Genomic DNA, 22438 nt, shown 5'->3' with positions numbered 1-22438 from the left:
TTTTTTTTTTTTTTTTTTTGAGATGAAGTTTTGCTCCTGTCGCCCAGTCTGGAGTGCTACGTGTGCGATCTTGGCTCAATGTAATCTCTGCCTCCTGGGTTCAAGCAATTCTCCTGCCTTAGCCTCCCGAGTAGCTAGGATTACAGGTGTGTGCCACCATGCCCAGCAAATTTTTGTATTTTTAGTAGAGACAGGGTTTCACCATGTTGACTGGGCTGAACTCCTGACCTCAGATGATCTACCCACCTGGGCCTCCGAAAGCGCTGGGATTACAGGTGTGAGCCATCGTGCCCAGCCAACAAGCAATTTTTTAAAGGTAGACTTTTGCTGACATTAAAAAAAAAAAAAAAAAAAAAAAAAAGCAAAACTCATACACAATGTTTCCAGGTTGAAGGTATTACCCAAAATTATAGAGGATATTCTTCACAACTACAGTAGTTACACCGTGAATATATAAATGTGGTTTACAATCTAGCAGAAAAACCTAAGGAATCTGCAGTGTGTTCACTGCTGACAAAAAAAGATGGTGCTACTGTATTGGGCATTAAGGGCTCAGTCCCACTAGAAGACAGTGGTAAAAATGAACACTGGACTAGGAATCAGAGACACCGGGGGATAAGTTGATTTCACCACTTAATTAGTTGAAGAACCTTTCCAGGTCTGTTTTCTTTACCTATAAAATGTGACGGTGACAGAAGACCCATCCAACTTAAAGAATCAGGTAAAATAATGTATGTGAAAGTAATTGGAAATTGTCTGATAGTATCCAAGCTTATGGTAGCAATATATTCTGACAAGAGTCAGCAAATCAAGATGCATTTTGGGTGAAGTGTTTAACTACATATCAGGAAAAAAACTTCTGAAGTCAAGGTCTCTACTAAGTCTTTAGCATGGACTACAGCTTTAAAAAAATTACTTAAATACGTTTAGGTTTCTATCACTTAGTTTCTTATAGTAAAAAAAAATTTAATTTTTAAAGTAAATGATACATATCTGAAGTTAAATGTACAAAAATCCAAAAGACATGAAAAAGACATAATTGTATATCAAGAAAACATCTGCAACAGACAGGGAAATTATCAGTATACTTCTTTAAAGGTTATCAAGTTAAACCTGTAATCGGAATACTGCTGGTAAAAAGTTCAGCAGTGGTTACTATAAATACTCGTAGTCTATTTTATAAAAATGAATGCATAAAAACTGACTTATAAAAGTATGACTGTGTCAATTACCCTGACTCTAAGCTATTTTCAATTGTCACTGTAAATACTTAACTGATTAAAGAACAAGAAAACAGTCATTTTTAACATGGATAAAGGGAGGTGACAAAAAAGAAAGGCACATGGGTAAATGTATTAATTGCAACCAACATGAATTTTACCTCTTAAAACAGAACTAAATTCACTACCTACTCTCAGCCAACAGTTATCAATTTATTAAGAGATGTCATATTTTAAAAGGCTGAAATATGAAAGGATTGCCTATGCTTAACTAGTCTATGAAATACAGTCCACAGTTTCACTTTCTGTGGTTTCAGTTACCCAAAGTGAATCATGGTATGAATATAGGTAAGTAGAGGATAATAAGACAGTTCAAGAGAGATAAAGGCAGAGATGGAGAGAGCAAGCATGTCTATGAGCAACAGCACACATTAATACCATTTTTATTATAGTATATTGTTACTGTTCTATTTTATTATTCATTATTCTCTTACTGTGCTTAATTTATAAATTAACCTTTATCATAGTTATGTATATATAGCATATATATGGGTCAGTACTATCCCATTTTCAGGCTTCCATTGTGGGTCTTGGAACATATCCCCCAAAGAGAAGAGGGGACTACTGTGTATAGAGACTAGATTCAAATTGGATTAAATAAACTAATTGTGGCAATGGAAGACTGTATGCTTTGGCAAATGTGACACATATGCTTTCAAGTGGGAGGGGAATAACAAGTCCATTAATCAAATGCTCATTCAAGTGTTTTCAAATAAGCATTAAACACATACAGTAACCAACTGGTTAGCATTAGAAACCATTTGAGAAAAGGAGGAGTGTTCTAACAATTGCATTTAATTAACTATTTCTTAGTGTCAAACAGTATGAGTAGAGCTGCAGGCAGAGAAGGATAAGCCATCCTATTACTTCACAAGGGCCTCATCCCAGAATATGCCACCAGAGATGTGAATAACAAAGGAATATCCTATTTCTTCTAACCGTAACAGGTAAAACCTTAAAAATAAAAAAATCAGATTATCCTAATGCAACAATAATGGGATAAAAAACAATGTATATTTATGGTTTATTTTTAGGAACTGGGAGAGAAAAGCCTTAGAAACAAGAGGAAAGTCACTAGATTAAACAATCTGGTTTAGCATGACATTTCAAGCTTCTTGACTCCTCTTATTGGCTTGTTTTTGAACCCAATTCTCAGTGGCAGAAAGTTATCTAATGAAAAAATAATATCCAAAACTTTGTGGAGACTTGCCAAGAGTTTCCCAAACATCTCAAGGGCAACACACCCTGCTGTAGCATCATTCTAGCCATTAGCCAAGAACTATAAAGCTCTTGAGTTAATGGTTTTGAGGGGTTAACAAAGGATAGTAACGCCAGAATCATGAAGAAGAAGAAGGCTCCTTAATCTCAGAAAAATCATCCTCTGGATCCACCAACTGTAAGTCATCAAGAATTTTCCATCTCTAGTATTTGCTATCTACTTATCTTTTTCCTCCAAATAATCAATATTCCTAAAAGCTCTTATATAAGAAAGATATGATGCAAGCAATATCCATAATGAAGAAGAAAAGTGCTAGTAACTTGTTTCTCAAGTTGTGTAAAAGGGTTTTTTTAGTATCATATTCCTTCAAAATCAAGCACATTACCACAGTTACATGTAGTGTATAATACCTGTGCTCCTGATACAGGGCCAAAGGGGTTTGGTGGTCTCATGACAGGCTGGCTGTATATTAAGGTGGGCTGCGTCATTACAGGGACACTTCCCATTTGTGGAGGCTAAAAAATGAGAAATACCAGGTTAAAAGATATTGACTGTCATCTTCCTTATAAGTAAATAACAATGACAACCGGGATGACAGGACCTAGTATCTTTGCTTGACTCAAAACATATTCCTCTGAATATAAGTAAGACTAATAGCTACAAACTTTCAAGAGTATTTTTCTTTTCTTTTGGTATGTAAAGTCTTTAACATGCTCATTTAAAAATGTGGTAACAAAGCCTAACTTTTTCTATTCAATAAGTTGCAATTTTTAAACTTTACTGTAGTACAACAGATAAAATAATTTAGACTCAGAGCCTTCTAAAATTTGCAAATTTGTCAGGTTTAGACATTAAGAAAACTTAAGACTTTGTCTTTGCTGCTAAGATATTTCAAAGTAAATTGCCTTTGTATAAATCAAGTTCTTATGCCATTATGCAAGTGATCACAAGTGAAGATAGTTGATTCTTTGAATAAGCCCGCTCTAGTTCTTCCATTTTATTTGACATAAGAATCAAGACAGAGCTCAAATTACACAGCAGAGGTTAATTCCTTCTTGAGTAACTGAAAATAGAATCTCAACCAAATGTTTCTTTAAAAATCACTGTTACAGTGTATAAAATTAACCTACTAAGTGACAATACCTAGTGTAAAAATAATACAGACTCATGTTTTAGTTAAATTGCAATGCTTTAAAATGTTTCTTTTAAAGAAGTTCTACTATCGTTTCAAGTAGACTACTATTTGCATTTAGAGCTTCGTTTTAAGTTTACGGACTGAGTTTCTCAGCAGACTTTTTTTTTTTTGAGATGGAGTCTCTTTCTGTCACCCAGGCTAGAGTGCAGTGATGCGATCTTGGCTCACTGCAACCTCCGCCTTCCGAGTTCAGGTGATTCTCCTGCCTCAGCCTCCCTAGTAGCTGGGACTACAGGTGCGTGCCACCACGCCCAGCAAATTTTTGTATTTTTAGTCTCGAACTCCCAACCTCAGGTGATCCGCCCACCTTGGCCTCCCGAAGTGCTGGGATTACAGGCATACATCACTGCACCTGACCTCATCAGACATTTTAATGCAATGACCTGTGGAAAAAAGCTGTGAAACTTTTCCACATTATGAAAGGAGTTACTTCCATATCATATATATAAAGAAGTAACATAGCAGGCACAGTAGCAAGACAAGGGACATAGTGTTGGCTTCTTCCAGGAAAAGTTCCTCAAATACATTATACCAGCGGGTTGAACCCACTAGCACCATTTGTTATCTAAGTGAGTCTCTATACACTGAGAGTTGGAAAAGTAAGGGCAATCTAACATGCACATTGTGGCATTTTGAAAGGCTAAAAGACTGTTTTTTGTAATGTAATAATTATTGTCATAGGAAAATTTCTCTAGCCTTTATCAGACTTAAATTTACCTCTATACAATTCAAGAATTAATCCCTCCCATGCCCTACAATATTAAGGTTATAAGACCTCACTGGTATTTAACATATAGTCACAGCAACAAAGGCTTAGAATGAACATTAATGTTTGAAATATAAAATGGTCAGCCAAGTTACGAGGAGAAAAATAAACCAAGTAATAATATGAACATTAATGCATAAGATCTCTAGTATAATGATTATTCTAGAAATACTTATGAAACCAATGCTATGGTTCCACTCTGATAGGTACTAGGGCTAGGGGTATGAGGAGCACTAAATTCTTTTTTAGATTAAATTCTAATAAAAGTATGTTAAATATGAACACACACACACACACACACACACACACACACACACACACACACATATATATATATATGTATATATGTATATATATATAATTTTTTTTTTACAAAAGCTGTACCTGGGAAAATACTTACAATTCCATATCCTATCATGCCTGTTGGTGTAGTAGCAGGATAGGCCATTACAGGGGGTGCCTAACATAGTGAAAGGAAAAATAAAAAAAAAAGTATAACTCATGTGTGTCAACTGAGTTCAAGTAATTAGTAGCTGTAGTTCCACTAAAAAGAATTGCTAAGACAGCTGTGAGTAAGTGACACTTGTGATCATTAAGAACTGTCTATTAATGGTCAGTGAAAAAAAGTGTCTCAAAATTAGCAGAAAAGCAGATTTATTAGAAGGGAAAATATACCACTTAGATACAGCAGTGATCTAAGATTTTATCATGCTTTTTACAGCTTTAAAAATCTTTAGATTTCAAAAAATATCGTCAGTAGTTCTAAAATTTAAAGGTTACCACTATCATAAAAAATGTTTACCAAGAAAAAGTATTATCGAATGTTTTCTTAGTTAGGTACCTGTTTTCTTTCGCATTCAAAGAAAAAAATGTAGAAATCTAAAATCAATTAATAACCTAATCTTTCAAAAAGTTACTTTCTAAGGACCTCACTCACTCTTTTCAAAGAACTCCAAAGGTTTCAAACTGCTATTGAGTATGACTATTTCTATGAACCAGAGTTCTTATATAGAGGGTATATGTTAGCTTTCTTTCTAATTTATTACAAAAATTATTTAAGAGTAGCAATCAATTAGGTCAGTTTATGCTTTCATGTTTAAAAGAACCATCTACCAACCACTAAGATGTTTAAGTTCCCCTCTTCCTACCACTTTGATGATCTGTAAACATACAATTTGAGAACAGAATCATTTTAGATATAGTTGCTGTCTTAACAACATTTCCTGTGTTTCTCATAATGAAAACTGAAATTGAATACAGGTGAAAGACCAATAACACTGCTAAAACATAAAATAACTGAAATTATATGGCAATTTGAACATATGCATGGAGAAGTTAAATGAAATATGACTCTTAAAAAATAACACTAAAGTGAATAGTTATGTTTAGTATTTGGGTGAGCGTGTAGGGCTTATTGGTCTCTCCCTACTTAAAAACGAAGATCTGCAAGAGCAGTAGACAAACTGCCAAGAATAGCAGAAGCCTGTAAGATTTCATGCAGTTGTTATTTTAAACATTACCACAATCAACATTTCCCTTCATTCAGAAGTCATCAAGTGCATAGTGGCAGCACAAGATACACACACAGACACCCAGCCATCTGGCAGCAAATGGCGGAATAGTAAGCAAGAAAAAAAATCGGTATTTCCCATGCCACCATCAGAATCAATTCTACAACACACCCATGAAATCAGTAGATGCTAGGAAGAATTTCTGGCATATTGAAAATCTGAATGTGAAAACAAGTAATAGCTGAAAGGTTATGAGATTCTGCTACAGCAGTGGTTAATAGCATGCCAATTTATTGCAAAAAGGCTAGTTTTTGGTCACTTACGTATTGTGGAAAATGCATGCCATTCTGTTTTTCCCAGGGAGAACAATTACATAATGCAATAACACTGGATTAGAACAAGTACTTACACAACAGAAAATACACAGAGAGTATTTTAGTTCACATGTACATTCACTAACTACCTAAAATCCCTTGTATCTAATGAAAGAACATCTATACTAAAACACTATCAAGGTTGACAAGGGAAAGGTAGTCTTTGGCCTCATTTCTTTATACAAAAAACAGTTTATTGATTATAAGTATTACTAAAACATCAATTCTATCAATAATGTCAACAGTGCAAAATTTTGGGCATCCCATCCACAGGGTTGCATCAGATGTCTACCACAGGAAAAAAACAAGCATTAATTAAAAGAATTTGTAGGCCGGGTGCGGTGGCTCAAGCCTGTAATCCCAGCACTTTGGGAGGCCGAGGCGGGTGGATCACGAGGTCAAGAGATCGAGACCATCCTGGTCAACATGGTGAAACCCCGTCTCTACTAAAAATACAAAAAAAAAAATTAGCTGGGCATGGTGGTGCATGCCTGTAATCCCAGCTACTCAGGAGGCTGAGGCAGGAGAATTGCCTGAACCCAGGAGGCGGAGGTTGCGGTGAGCCGAGATCGCGCCATTGCACTCCAACCTGGGGAACATGAGTGAAACTCCTTCTCAAAAAAAAAAAAAAAAAAAAAAAAAAAATTTGTAGTATAATATATATTTTAATAAAATTCCAATGAATTTGTGTTAAATTAAAAAAACACTGAAAAACCTTGACAGTGTTTAAGGATTAATAAAAAGGTTAGAAATGTAAAGAAATGTCAAAAGCAGCAGTTTATCTTAAGTTGTGAATCACATTATCAGCCCCAAACATTACCCATTAAAAACTCCATAAAATACATACAAAGATTTTAGCAAAATCCTTAGGAGATGATACACATTACCATATATAATACAGCAAGATAAGTACTGCTATCTTATCAACTTAAATACAAATTCTAAATGGCTACCTATTTTAGTAGTCAATCTTAAATGCTATCTATAAACTAATATTGTACATAGATTAATACTAACAATATAAAACAAGAAAATATTCACTATATTTTAATGTCAGCATTGATATTTATATCATTTCTCACACATCATCAATGTCATAATTCACACACAAGACCATAAAATCCACTACTCTAAACTCCTATCATACCCTAGTCAGTGAAGTGTGTTATAGTGGAAAGGAGGCTGGATTTAGAGTCAAAGAGATGAATTTCAACCTAAATCTGCTTTTCAACTGCTTTGCACTTAGGGAAAAAAAAAAATCTCACAGAGCTTTATCTTTAAAAGTGGGGTGCTATCTGCTCCAATGCCCTCAAGAGAGCAACATTTACAGGTTTAAGATTGTGTGTCTAAAAATCTAAACAATTTAAAGGCAAAGTTTTAAAATTAGTGATGTTAGGCTGGGTGAGGTGGCTCATGCCTGTAATCCTAGCCTGGCCAACAAGGTGAAACCCCGCCTCTACTAAAAATACAAAAATTAGCTGGGCATGGTGGTGGGTCCCTGTAATCCCAGCTATTCAGAAGGCTGAAGCAGGAGAATCATTTGAACCTAGGAGATGGAGGTTGCAGTGAGCTGAGATCAAGCCACTGCACTGCAGCCTGGGCAACAGAGCAAGACTGCATCTCAAAAAAATTAATAAATACAAAATAATAAAATTAGTGATGGTAGTGAACACTAACAAAAAAAATTACTGCCTTAAAAAGGTAGCTAAATCACAATATTACTTTCCATTTATAAAGTCTGAGCTATATGATAAAATGCACAATTTTTTATAAACATACTATTTTTAGCTCAGTTGTACCAATTTTAACCTATCATTAACCCACAGAAAACAGGGCAGTGCTCTGCAAGTGGCTAAAAGGACAATGGTGGCCTCTAACAGTAATAACAAAGCTATTAGAAATGTGTAGTCCGTGTGATTAAAACACAGCTACTAGCCTACTGTCTGAAGAACGAATGTTTCAAACTTTTCCACAAGAAGCAGTTTTCATTGACTGATGAAGATTTGCTGGATTGGTAAGACAGAAACTGGCCAAGGACAGAAGAATAGCCATAAAGCTATTCTGGGCCTACCGTATCTTACTGTAATTAAAAACATTACTAAAAACCTCTTCATTACAAGATGCTAATCATTTCATTAGCAAAAACAGTTAATCCTCATTATTCATAGATTTCATATCTGTAAAATCACCTGCTTGATAAATTTTGTGACACCAAAAATCAATACTCTTGGTGCTTTCGAGGCCATTCATGCTCATTTGCAGAGTGGCAAAAGTCTGATTCATCCAATACAGTTTACTTCCATCTGAGATGGAACAAAGGACACTCTGCCTTGGCCCAGCTCTCACCCCAGACCAAAGGATAGAGAAGGGGGATGGGGAGTCCATCATACTGCAAGAAACTATGACTCTGAGGCCAGTTGGACAGGGCTAAAATTCCAACTCTGGCACCAGTTAGTGCAACAGTTGTAGGCAAGTCACTTAATATTTCTGAACTTTATTTCCTCTTTCGTAAAATAAATAAAAAAAAGAATCTACTAGAACGAGGTTTTCTAAAATGATCATCTATGTGACATATGCATATATGTATGTATTTCCCGTAGAGAGGGTTCAGCATTCATTAATACAGTGTTTGGGGTGACTTTAATTACTTAACTGCCACAGATAATGAGAATCAACTGTATAAGTTATATGACATATATATAATTGTCAAATATATTGTCATTTATATAAATTATATGGCAAAACCCGAGCAAGTATAGTTTCTTTACCACTAATGAAATGAGAAAATTTTGTATTTTAGACAAATAAATAAAAAATTTGAGGTCAGTAATACAGAGTAGTAATTAAGGACATATGTTCTACAGTTAGGCTGCCTAGGTTCTAAAAATCCAACTAATCATTTAAGATCTCTGTAATCCTGAGCATATTAGTTAATAACTCTGTGCCTCCACTTCCTCATCTGTAAAATGGGGATTATAATAGTTACTAGCACATGGGTTAACAAGAGAATTATCCAAAATAAAACTGCATTATCATTTACTGGAATGATGCCTGGCACAAAGTAATCCTTAAATACATGTTAGCCATTAAGATGTACCCGGCAAATACAGGCAACCAGCTTCCTTTAACAGAAGTACAAATTACTTATACTTCTAAAACTCGGTAACAATCTATTTATGCCTATCACTTTAAAAACATTTTCATGTTACATATTTAACTAAATTATTCATGTGTTAGGGTATCAGGAGCTTTTTCAACTCACCATTGTTGCAGCATTCCAAGCCGTTGTTGGTGCAACCTTTGGTTGCCAGTTAGATCCTCCAGTTAACTTCTTTTCACCTGGCTGACTCCAATTTACATCACTTTAAATAAACATAAGTGAGAATATTAAAAGTCTCTAATTATAACGTTTCCTTAACTATATATTTCTAATGAACAGAGTACTGAAGATGCAGACTTGAGGCTGGGGGCGGTGCTCATGCCAGTAATCCCATCACTTTGGGAGGCCAAGGTAGCGGAGGTCAGGAGTTTGAGACCAGTCTGGGCAACATGGTGAAACCCCATCTCTACTAAAAATACAAAAATTAGCCGGGCTTGGTGACCCGTGCCTATAATCCCAGCTACTAGAGAGGCTGAAACAGGAGAACTGCTTGAACCTTGGGCAGTGGAGGTTGCAGTGAGCCAAGATTGCACCGCTACACTCCAGCCAGGGCGACGGAGTGAGACTGTGTCACACACACACACACACACACACACACACACACACACACACACACACAAAAGCAGACTTGACATCTCTATACATATTTTTGAGACAAAAGCCAAATCAACCTCTAAATGACACATGGAAAAAAAAATGTGTGTATTAAAAACTCACTTCTTAGTGGTTCCATTTCCGATGCCAAGATCTAGAAAAGGAGAAAAAGAAAGCATTTTATAACACTAGACTCAGTTTAATAAAAACCATAAAAGAAGATTAAAGTATCCAAAGACTACTTACTGCCCACAAGGTTGGCTAAAGATGAATCCAAGTCATCAGATACTAACTTGTTAGGCGGGAGTTTGGCAACAGGAAGACTCTGGTTCTGAGAGGCCACTGTTGGTTTGAGAAGTCCACCTAGTTCATCAAAGCCTTAAAGTTACAAACAGATGAAATAGAATTTGTAAGGAACTTTATGATGCTATGGCTTTCTAAAGGAGGTCTCTGCCTTTTCTCCTTGTTTGTTCACTGGAAAAATTATCCAAAAAGTACACATTAGTAAATGTCTTTAAGTGGAAAATGGAGAAATTCACCACTTCATAGTGAACTGACTGAGAAGGCTATATTTGTTTTGACAGATCATTTCTCTTATTTCATGAGAAAATTACATTAGGGTTAAAGGGGATAAGAGAGAAGTATTATAAAAGGGAAAAAAGGAATGTAATTCTCCTGCTTGCCCAGCAAAATTTTACCAAGACTCACTTATATCTAAAGCAATACAGGTTAAAAAATACCTCTCTGGAACTTTGATAGGAGTTCCTTTTACATTAAGAAATAAGATTTAATAGATCTCTTTTTTTTTTTTTTAAAGCAGAGAATGTAAGAGTGAACCACATCTAAGAAACTGCTAAACACAGTAATTGCATTAAGCGTCCATCTAGTAAATGAGGTCAATTCTTAAAAATGAAAATAAAATTCTTTAAGTTTTCCTCACCCAAGGATAGAAAATAAAAGAAAATCCAATGAAATAAACCCTCCATGGGACTCAAAAGTATGATTTAAGAATATCAGAATCTGAAAAATAAAGTCACCAAAGATGATAGTTCATAACAATGATTGGTCTATATTCCCAGGCAAGACAAACTAAAATCTAATGCATCAAAAAAGTATAATCATAAACCTACTAGTACACAGAAAAAGATAAATTCTTAATCCATAAATATTCTTTATAAGTTTGCTTCTTACTTTTTAGAGGATAACTAATTATATGTTATAAAATTAAGAACATCTTAATATATTCTCTCTAAATAGCTAAAAGTTAATTACTAACCAAAATCAAAGGCCATCCCATGGTAAGAACAGAATTATGAGTGTCAAAGTTTTACAGGCACTTCAAATTAACAAGGTATTAATAAAAACACAAAGTAGAAACCTGGCTCTACAGATCTAGTCTATAAAGTTCCTTTAAGACAAATGAACCCTAATAAGAATCATTCATAAAACAATACCAAGCTCCTGTATTCACAGGCCTGACATTTAATACATTCTAATTGTTTATACACAGACTATTTAAATCAGTCAATTTCATATATTTAGATAGAATAAGGTTTTCATTCCTTTCAGTAAAGGTAAAAATTCTATATCTAAAAAGGCACAACATCTACACATAGTCACTAGCAACTTAGCATTCTACAGAGCTAAATCTCTTTTTCTCTCTTACTTTGCTCTAGGAAAAACAAAATTTTCCCAGTGTCTAAATTGGCACCAATAAAATAATAATGACTAAACAGCTCCCTGAAGTTCTCATCTAGTGCCTGAGGGGGTAGGGACAATTTCTTTGGCTACCCCAATTTAATGTACTTAAACATTTAAAAAGCAGCATTATTTTTCCTTAAACAGGTTAGGACATTATAATATTTTAATAATTTTTTTCTTACCCCCAGAATCTACAATAACATTTGTAGATTTATTTCCAAACACAGATTCAAAGTCAACATTAAGGCCAGCTGAAGGGTGTGGCTGTGCAACTGGAGAAGGAGTGAATCCTGAGAAAACCAAAATGGAAAAAAGCTCAATTATTTAATAACTCTGCATTTATAGCTATTTAATAATGATGACAATAGCATGGAAAATGCAGTATATTCCCCAAACAAAAACAAAGCCAATTATTCAAGCAAAATGTTTTCTGTATCACATTTTTTGTAGTGATTGGGTTTTCCCTAACAAAATCATCCTACTGACAAAACAAACAAACGAGCAACTGACACTGAACTGCAAATATGCTTCATTACAGAAATTTTTTTTATCTTTTACCTTAGTTTTGTATGCTGATAATCTTTAAAAAACTAAACATATCTAAAATAAGATTTTTCATGAAGCAAAATATATATGCAATGCAAGGGATCGGTGGGGAATGCAATAAGAATTCTGTGGTGCTTAAAAAAAAAGTATGAAACTTTTCAGTAACCCCAAGATAAAAGTTTTTCTCCCTCCCACCTACCCATTTTCCATATTTCTCTCCATCCTTCCTTCAACAGTTAATCAAATGCTAAATAGCTTAAGTTCAGTGATGGGATTCTGAATGTTGCAACTCACTAATCCTTATGTCCACCTGTAACCATGTGCTTTTAGAACACCAGAGAAAAAAGATACGCCACTTTCAATTGCCAACCACCCTCTAACTTCAACTTATTACTTGCAACATAGGGCGGACAAGCATAAACTCAAGCATACTAATTAAGCTGATCCTACTCTAAAAAACAAAACCATAACAGACTATTCTTTCTTGCCTGTGTTACACCGATACTAGTGTTATTACAGACAATAAGCTCATGCCTTTAAGATCACCTATATTAGAAGGTTAACAACTACACCATTAAGGAGAAGTTAAACTTTTGGAGTCCTAAACTTAGGATCCCTCTCTTTCTCACCTCTATTCTAGTCAGAATCTCACTTTGAATTCTCAGTGTTTAACACCAGGATGTAAAGAAGTACAATGATGTCATGTTGTACTAGAAAGACTGATCTTAAAGAAAACTGTAAAAAGTAGGACAAGATTTGGTGAGATGTCCAAGAAGGTCCTCAAAGACAGAAAAAGCTAGTAAACAATGATTATTAGCAATGACCGATACAAGCTGATACATATTAATGATACTACTTTAAAGTAGCATTTTACACATCCTATAAAGACTATTTTGTAGTGCACACATTTTTAGAGAATGAACCAGTTTGATCTTGCTACATAATCACTTAACCCTTAAACTACTAGAAACTCAAAGACATTGGTCATACAACGGGAACATAAACACTATCAAAATATGAAATAATTCAGTATATAAATCTTGACTGTTCATCAAAAGGATCCAAGAATCCTAGACTTACCAATTTAATAATATTTTAAAGTGTGCAAGCTGTTTAAGAATTATTCCATCAGCGAATTATACCATCGGCTTACTGGTTGTTGTGATAACTCTTTACATAAAAAGCCAATGTTTCTACTCTAGACAAAAATCGATCATGTTTAATTATGTGCTCATACTACCATCACGGTGTAAGTAGTACCGATAATCTTCTTTAAATCATTCTGGTAACAATCTTGGCTATAATGTCGCTAACCTTTAGATCATATATGGAACAACAATTTAAAATTAGGCCAATATACTAAATTCCTATTTCCTCCTGCTACTTTGCCTCAGCTTTGTAGAATACAGTTGATACAAAAGATAAGCCTCTCCTTTATAGTCACATAGAAATGACTTTCTGTAAAATGATGAGCCAACTACTGAGGTCCCTAGAGGCACCAATCAGTGAAATTACAACATTTTATACCTATAAGTATAAAAGGTTAGAAAGACTATAAAGTAATCCAGAATTTCTATCTCAAGTTTTAAAAGCCTCTTTAGACAGAGGAAAAAAGCAAAAACAATTAATTAATTGCAATAGCTAATCAGCTATTAATATTTGCTTAAAGTTATCAGGGAGGCAAGCAGTGTACTTCCAAAGTAACAATCTTTTAAGTAATAAATGAATGCCTGAAACATACACACTGACAAGGTTAGAGCTTCTACATTATAATTTCAGTGCATATCATCAACTTTTTGTGAAAATATCAGGACTGCCAACTTTTAATTTCTAAAAGTTATTTAAAACAAAAAGACCCAACTAGTATCACTATTCTAAAAGGGAAAGTTTACAGAAATACACATAAACACACACACACACGAGTACACTAAAAAGAGCAGGCTCTGAGCTCTGAGTTAAGGTTTACTTTATATCAATACATTGTCCTGCCTACTCTTCCATTTCACCAAGGCCCAGTGAAAACTTTCTTACTAACCAGCACCAACCCACAGTTTAACATTTAGAAACCACTGACCTGCAGGGTAAATCTCAAGAGGACAATAATAAATTAACTGAAAAGTAAAAGGTCAACAAGCTTTGGGGACAGAAAGGCAATCCAAACACCTTTTTAAAAATTTGTTTGGAGTGTTAATTGATTTTAATGGTAGTTTCACAATATAATTAGGCCTCATACTTTTTTTGTCAAAGTAACTACTACCGTTTATTAAACCCTACTAAACACTATGCAAGGGCTTTATAAACAAGCTATTATTTAAACCTCACATAAACCCTATGACATAGTTATTATTATCCCTGTTTTACAAGTGAGAAAACAAAGAGCAATTACATAATTTACCCAAAGTCAAAGATTTAGTAAGTGTCAGAACCAAGACTTGAACCCCCATCTGTTTGATTCTAGAATCTATTAGGGGTTTTCAGTTTAATCCCAAGTATTTCACATAAAACAGTAAGTAGAAAAAAAGTTTTTATTATAGCTATAATAATTATTAATCAAAAACAACTCAAATTTTATGAACTTCTTGAGCTTTTCATCACTATTAAACCAAAAACGTGAATAAGCCTTGACAATTTTAAAATCCAAAAGCAACAAAGAAAAATCAATGGTTAAGATTTTAGCTGATGACTTCATAATAATTTAGGTAAGAAGTACATTCTAACTATGATGTGGTCCACATCATATACAATAATTTTAAATTCTTTAAATTTTCTGAGGGATGGGTTCTTGTATCCTGCCCAGTCTGGCCTCAAACTCCTGGCCTCAAGCTATCCTTCTGCCTCGGCCTCCTAATTAGCTGGGATTACGGGCACCAGCTACTTCACCCAGTTCCCAAGATGGTTTTAAAAAGTAGTCATTTCAATGATAGTTAAGTGCCACAAAAAATTCTGACAAGGCATACAAGGCAGGAAGGCAGGAAAGGAGGAAGGAAAGGGAGAAAAAGTGGGGAAGCAGGGAGGAAGGAATCAGGGAAGCAGCTAGGGATGCAGGCAAGGAATAAAAGGAAGAAGAGAAAGCAGAAAAAAGAAAGAGAAGGAAGAGGAGGAACAGTTATGAGTAGGACAGGAAATTGAGAAAAGCAAAAGATGGGGGAAGTCCACGTACTTGGCATTCTTCAAATTACAACTTACAAAAAAACAAAAAAAACCTCTACTAAGTATTAAAAAAAAAAAAAAACTACTCAGTTTATATAAATTAGAAAGAAAAAACCCAATATTGTATCTTATTAGAAAAAGAAGTATTAGGCAGTTGGCTTTTTAGCCAACACTATCCTGTCCTCTAATGTGTGGTTGTACAGCTGAGAAAGCAAGCCTAGACACTTTCACAGACATTCACATATGCAGCATAGTTTTAAGACCACAACTCAGCCTCTTTGACTCACAATTCAGTGTTCTTCAAGCTCAATGAGGACAAACTACCTATTAAACTGATCATTGTATCAGGTAATGTCTTCCCTATGGCAAGGTCAGAGGGTGTCTAGACACATAGCTTTTCTGATTTTTCTGAGTTGTTCTTAACCTTATGGAGTAAGGGTTGGCAACTTTTTATCAAAATGACATGAAGGAATTATTGCAATGAATTATCACACTTTGGGTATCTATGTGGTTTAAGCTATTAGATTAGTCATATTTAACTAGAACACCTGACCTGGAACTTCGTCTAATCTCCTTCTACTATTAACTTGCTTTCTAGTTACTTCTTTCTTCTCTTCCTTCCTCTGACTCATACATATCTAACTGAATATTTACAGCGTGGTCACATGATCTGTCGAGAGTCATATGATGACTTTCTGCATGCAGTTTTAATCAAATATTTAAATTCACATCACCTTAAGCTGTTTCTCTGAACCAAATAAAAGAAGTTTCATTGTCTTGGGGAGACAGGGAACAAGGTTAGCATCTTTTTCAGCAGAATTCAAAAACATTTATTTCAGCTTCGGTATATACTCTAAAACTTACTATTCCCTATATAACCTCAGTGTGAAATTCTGCCTTTTTATGCTTTTTATACTTGAATTACAGGATATCCAAGTCAAGTTGCTTTTCTGCTTTACTATTTAAAATGAAACACATACTTCCTACTTTGCATTTATCTCTATGTTATCTACAAAGTAAAATCCTTCAGAATGGGATACAAAATATGTATAGATTTTGGACAATATAAAACTGACATGCAACTGTTAAGAGAGAAAGAAAAGATTAAAGACAGATGCTAAGAGTGATTAACCCCTCTTTCCCCCAAATACAAAAAGAAAAACATAAACGCATATAAACATAAAAGTTTAAGAGATGTTACTTTTCAACCAGTTCTCCAAACTAAAACAGGAAGCTGTGTGTGATAGACAGCTAGAGTACCACACCATAACACAAGAGAGAGCAAAACACTAAAAAAGAAACTTCAACATCAAAAGAAGTTTTCCTTCCTAAAAGTTTGTATAAATAAAATTGGTATACTAGTGTCAATTTTAAAACCTCACTACATTATTGCTGGTTATTTTATTTTAGAATTCGATATTAAAATCTGAAGTAATTGTTGCAGTGCTTTTAAATTAATGGACACGTAAAACATAGGCAGTATAAACATTGATTGGAAAAAAAGGTTAAACGGTACTTTACCAACAAACATTTCATGAGTAGGTGTCCTAGTAGTAAAAGTGGATACATCTGAAGAAATGGAAAGGTGAACATCACCACTACTTTTTGTGAGGAAAGGATTTAAGCTTGGAATGGCATCATCAACAGCATCTACAGTAGCAGAGAAAGGATCTGTGCAGTCCAAATGTATTACAGCAAAATGAAGAAAGGAAGTAAATAAATTAGTATTGTAATTAGTCAAAAGATGCAAAGTGAAAAGTAGTAGCTATATTACTGTTTATTAATCTTAAATATCTAAATTATCGAAAATAAAAAATATCTAATTATCAAGATGGAAGAATTGCATTTAACATATTTTAGAATGAATCCTTAGAAAAAAATCATTTGTTAACACCAGGAAGCCAATAGTCAGGTAGTTAAAAAAGAGAATAACAACCAAGATGTTTCTATAAAGAGCCACCCACCCTGCACCAATCTTCCCTGTCCTAGGTGAGTGCACTGGTCATGGCAGTATAGCTGTGTTTACTTGAATAATTGACATCAACAATTGGTATGTACGTCCTGAGTAAACTTTCAAAAAGAAAAAAATAGGATAATGACAAATCAGGGGTAAGAAGCCGTTTTTGGCATGTGTAGATAATTCCTGCACAGTTTCAAAGGTAGGAAATAAAAAACCAAGATAAAGAAAAAAATCTAAGGATAGGGGAAAAGAATTTTAGATAATTAAGAATAGAGATGAAAGAATGCACACTTAAAAAACTGAGAAAAGCTTTGAATGGCGTTCTAAGAGCTGTAGAGTCTTTAAATGATTTGCTAAAGGAACAACGAAAGTATTGTTTCTCTACTAGAATGGTATCAAATGCGTACTATTATCAAATCCTTTATCTAAAGTTATTCTAGAACCAGACAATTATTGTACTGGTACCTATTTCAAGATAATTATCATTCTAATGACTCAAATCTATTTTTCCTAACTTCTCAAGATTTAAAGAGTTAACTAAATGAGGAGAGAAAAACAAAAGCAACAAAAATATCTTAACAGTATCTTAATTTTTTCTTTGTAACATAATTAAAAAGAAAATACTCCTGTAATTCTACACAGTAGCCTCTTCTTGTCTATTCTAGTTTAGTTCTTGACCTTCAGTGAAATATGCTGTGGTACCTTCATAGTACTAGGTACTTTATTTTACTCTTAAGACTGAATGATTGAACATTAAGAAGGCAACAGTGGCCTAAGAACCAGCTCATTTACTATGATATAGGCACGCTTCCTTTAAAGTCAACAAATTCAAGGCAAGTATTCTATAAACTCAAATACAACTGTTTGAAAAAGGAAAATATCAAGAAAATCCTCAGATTATGGGTTTAAAATTAACACATCTTTTTAATAAAATTTTTTCTGTAACATAATAACTTTTCTATAATAGTTATTCTTACGGAAAATAAATTTACACTAAAAAAATTAAGTTCTACAAATCTATCAAAATATGCTGATTATACTAGTCAAACTCGAAATCTTTCCCATCATTCCACTCCCCAATAAATAAAGAATCAGAAAATAATAATTCACAAATTAAAAAGTAGAAAATACTCAGTTATAAGAAGTTGGGGGGCGACCCTGTGGGTTTTTTGGTTTTGTTCTTTTCGAGAGTGGGTCTTGCTCTGTTGTCCAGGCTAGAGTGCAGTGGTACAATCATAGCTTACTGTAGTCTCCACCTCCTGGGCTTAAGTGATCCTCCCACCTCAGCCTCCCAAGCAGCTGGAGCTACAGGCACATGCCACCACGCCTGGCTAATTTAATTTTTGTAGAGATGCTATGACACCCATGCTAGCCTTGAACCCCTGCCTGGACTCAAGTGATCCTCCCTCCTTGGCCTCCCAAAGTGCTGGGATTATAGGCATGAGCCACCAAGAACATTGGCTTTTAGTACTAAAATACAATGACGGCCACTCTAGCTCCTTCTTGCCTAAGAAAGGGGTTGCACTAAGCTTAGAGTTAATCAGACAGAGGTTGAATGTTTTCTTTTTCTTTCTCTTTTTTTGAGACAGATTCTCACTGTGTCACCCAGGCTGGAGTGCAATGGTGTGATCTCAGCTCACTGCAACCTTTGCCTATTGGGTTCAAGCAGTTATCCTGCCTCCTGAGTAGCTGGGATTACAGACCCATGCCACCACACCCAGCTAACTGTTTTATTTTTAGTAGAGACAGGGTTTCACCATGTTGGCCAGGCTGGTCTTGAACTCGTGACCTCAGGTGATCCGCCTACCTCACTTCCCAAAGTGCTGGTATTACAAGCATGAGCCACCACACCTAGCCAAATGCTCTGTTTTTAAATACATGATATTAACAGTTGCATGGAGTTTTTAAAGTACCTTATATTTTGTCAGACAAGTAAAATATCTTTCATTTTTTCACGTAAAAAAAAAAAATAAGCCATGAAATAAGTCATTAAAAAAAAAAAAACACCACATTTCTACAACAGATCCATTGGTTTATGAGAAGACATGTTCAGGAAAGGTTACTAGTTATCTGCTGTTCTTTCAACAGATACAGTTTTATCTAGCACCTAAGGTTCAATCACTTCCTATTACGTGAAACACCTTAAAGGAGAATACTCAGAAATATGTGCAAGTACATTCATAATAAGATCAATCAGACAATAAGGGAAAACCAGTTCCTAACTGACAAAACACTACAAGTAATCTACAAGATGTTAATCTATTAATGGACATTATACTATAGTAATAAAAAACAATTCATTAAGATATAATAATAACGCTCTGGCTATTTCAAGTTAACCTACTGAACTGGCAATTCTAAATCCCTTATTTATTTTTTTTAGATAGGGTCTTGTTCTGTTGCCCAGACTGGAGTACAACGGCATGATCACAGCTTACTTCGGCCTTGACCTTTTTGGCACAGGCGATCCTCCCACTTCATCCTCCTGAGTAGCTGGGACCAGAGGTGTATGGCACCATGTCCAGCTAATTTTCCGATTTTTCATAGAGGCGAGGTCTTGCCATGTTGCCCAGGCTAGTCTCAAAACTCCCTGCCATAGCTCCCAAAGTGCTGGAATTACAAGTGTGAGCCACTGCACCCAGTCTAAAATTTTTAAAAATAATAGTTTTGTCCATTATTTTTTAGCATTATTCATTCAAGTTTAATTTTTTTGTTGTTTTTTATTTTTTTTAAAGACAGAGGCTTGCTCTGTTGCCCAGGCTGGAATGCAGGGGCGTGATCTTGGCTCAATGCAACCTCCACCTCCCAAGTTCAAGCAACTCTCATGCCTCAGTTTCCCAAGTAGCTGGGATTACAGGTGCACACTACCACACCCAACTAATATTTATATTTTTAGTAGAGATGGGGTTGCACCATGTTGGCCAGGCTGGTCTCAAACTCCTGACCTCGAGTGATCTACCCATCTTGATCTCCTAAAATACTGGGATTACAGGCATGAGCCACCACACCTGGCCCAAAAGCTTAATTTTATGCTACACTACAGTCATTAAAAAATAATCCAAAAAAAAGTTAAAACAAGGACTAAAATGGCACCACAGTCATATTATAGCCTTTACCTCCTAAACAACTGATATCTACATTCACACACAGTAAACTGATTTGTTCAAAAACATTTTTTTTGGTAGAGACAAGGTCTTGCTATGTTGCCCAGGCTGGGCTCAAACTCAAGCAACCCTCCTGCATTGGTCTCCTAAAGTACTGCAATTACAGGTATAAGCCACTGGACCTGGCCAGATAATCACATTTTTTCATAAAGTGTTGTATGTTTCATGCCAACTAAGAGTAAGGGAAATTAAACTTTAGAATGAATAATTCTATTATACCTAAACTAAAATTTGAAATCTTGCTTCAATTACTCAATAGTGTACCAGGCTGATAATACTGTATATTTTTAAATATAAAAATTCAAAGTTTGCCGTAATTCAAAATTTTCAGAGTGAAGAAAACCTAGGTCTTCACAGATAATAGTATTCAATATTGGTATTCAATACCAACTGCTTGGTTAGACTCCAGAACATTTCTTGAAAAAGTAAAGGCTCATTAATAATACAATGAAGGCAACATGAGAGCTTGTGTTCTCTCATTTTCCTTCCACCAAAAGCTGGAATTTTACGACCTTCATATACACATATAAACTTTTCTTCCCTTTACCTCTACCTTATCATTAACCTATCTATGACTAAGAATGCACATCATTTCTGTGGTGTTGACGATAAGAACTAAATACTTGGTCTGTTATGGGCATTCATTTTTGGCTAATGAAAGCCAATAAAAGAATGGAACAAGGTTTGGGGACTATAAAAAAATCATACTCCTGCTTTGTCATATACTATAAAAGCAGCATGACATATAAAATGTTAAATATTTAAGGGTTCAGGTAAATGGTTAACTTCAAAATACCTTAAACATTTAATGCTATGATCGAAGCTTCTCATATATAAGATTTCCTTTTTTTAGACAGTCTTGCTCTGTCACCCAGGCTAGAGTGCAGTGGCACAAATCTTGGCTCACTACAACCCCCTCCTCCCAGGTTCAAGTGTTTCTTGTTCCTAGCCTTCCGAGAAGCAGGGATTACAGATGTGCACCACCATGTCTGGCTAATTTTTGTAGTTTTAGAGACAGGGTTTTGCCATGTTGGCCAGACTGGTCTCGAAGTCCTGGACTCATGTGATCTGCCCGCCTCAGCTTCCCAAAAAGTGCTGGGATTAAAAGACGGAAACCACTGCACCTGGCCATATATAATATTTCTTAATTTTAGTCTAATTTTAAGTTAGTTTAGTCTAACTTTAATTAAAAAAACAAATCTTAATCTGATTGTCATGTATATGAATACTGACTTGAATTAGAACATTCTTGGCTTAAAATACTCTTCAGCATCATGCAGAAGTCTAATTCTGAAGTTATCACCAACTCAGAAGCCAAATACCCTTATATGAAAGTCAAGACAGGATTGAATTCTGATTAGGTCGAGGGACTTAACATAGGGGAAATTTTGACTGAAATAGCATACAAAGCAAAAATAACCTAAAATAGAAAAGTAAAAATGATTAAATGTATTCCAATACATTGTAGTCTGTCACATAGAGGCTTTGATGGAATAATGTCTTCTAATAGGACATAGAACAATTCTTACAGATTGAAATTACTTAAGAATTGTTCTCCCACAGGACTACTCTATTTGCTTTCATCTATGACTTTAACAATTTCAAGTAGAAACTTCAACTTATCATTTTTAGTTGTACATGGTGTCCAGACAAAACAATTAGGAAGTTAAGTTCAGCTTCTTTAAAATGTTAAACACATTTTTATTAGGCCTTCTGTAAAATTTTTAGACTATTTAGAGAAACAACTCAGCCTTAGTTTTAAAAAGAATACTACATTTTTTTAAAAAAAGGAAATAAGCTGAAACTGCTTAAATAGTC

The 22438-nt window shown here is 34.8% G+C and overlaps 1 protein-coding gene across 27 annotated transcripts in view; it reads right to left on the bottom strand.

Annotated features, from left to right (window-relative positions):
* Positions 1-22438, bottom strand: part of PICALM (phosphatidylinositol binding clathrin assembly protein) — a 113031-nt gene that overhangs the window by 15213 nt on the left and 75380 nt on the right. For 5 of the 27 annotated variants that reach the window (XM_032295865.1, XM_032295849.1, XM_032295853.1 and 2 more), the window contains exons 13-20: positions 17018-17167; positions 11983-12090; positions 10346-10477; positions 10223-10253; positions 9608-9707; positions 6295-6318; positions 4861-4920; positions 2910-3014 (exon numbers count right to left, since the gene is read on the bottom strand). In XM_032295865.1, coding sequence (XP_032151756.1) covers positions 2910-3014; positions 4861-4920; positions 6295-6318; positions 9608-9707; positions 10223-10253; positions 10346-10477; positions 11983-12090; positions 17018-17167 — 710 coding nt within the window. The remainder of the gene's footprint in view (positions 1-2909; positions 3015-4860; positions 4921-6294; positions 6319-9607; positions 9708-10222; positions 10254-10345; positions 10478-11982; positions 12091-17017; positions 17168-22438) is intronic. The other 22 variants (XM_032295874.1, XM_032295868.1, XM_032295873.1 and 19 more) reach the window with 13 other exon arrangements.

Source organism: Sapajus apella, unplaced genomic scaffold (assembly GCF_009761245.1).
Source record: "Sapajus apella isolate SASKATOON/1434 unplaced genomic scaffold, GSC_monkey_1.0 scaffold34, whole genome shotgun sequence".
NCBI classification, from domain to species: Eukaryota; Metazoa; Chordata; class Mammalia; order Primates; family Cebidae; genus Sapajus; species Sapajus apella.
This window is presented reverse-complemented; position numbering and strand designations above follow the sequence as displayed.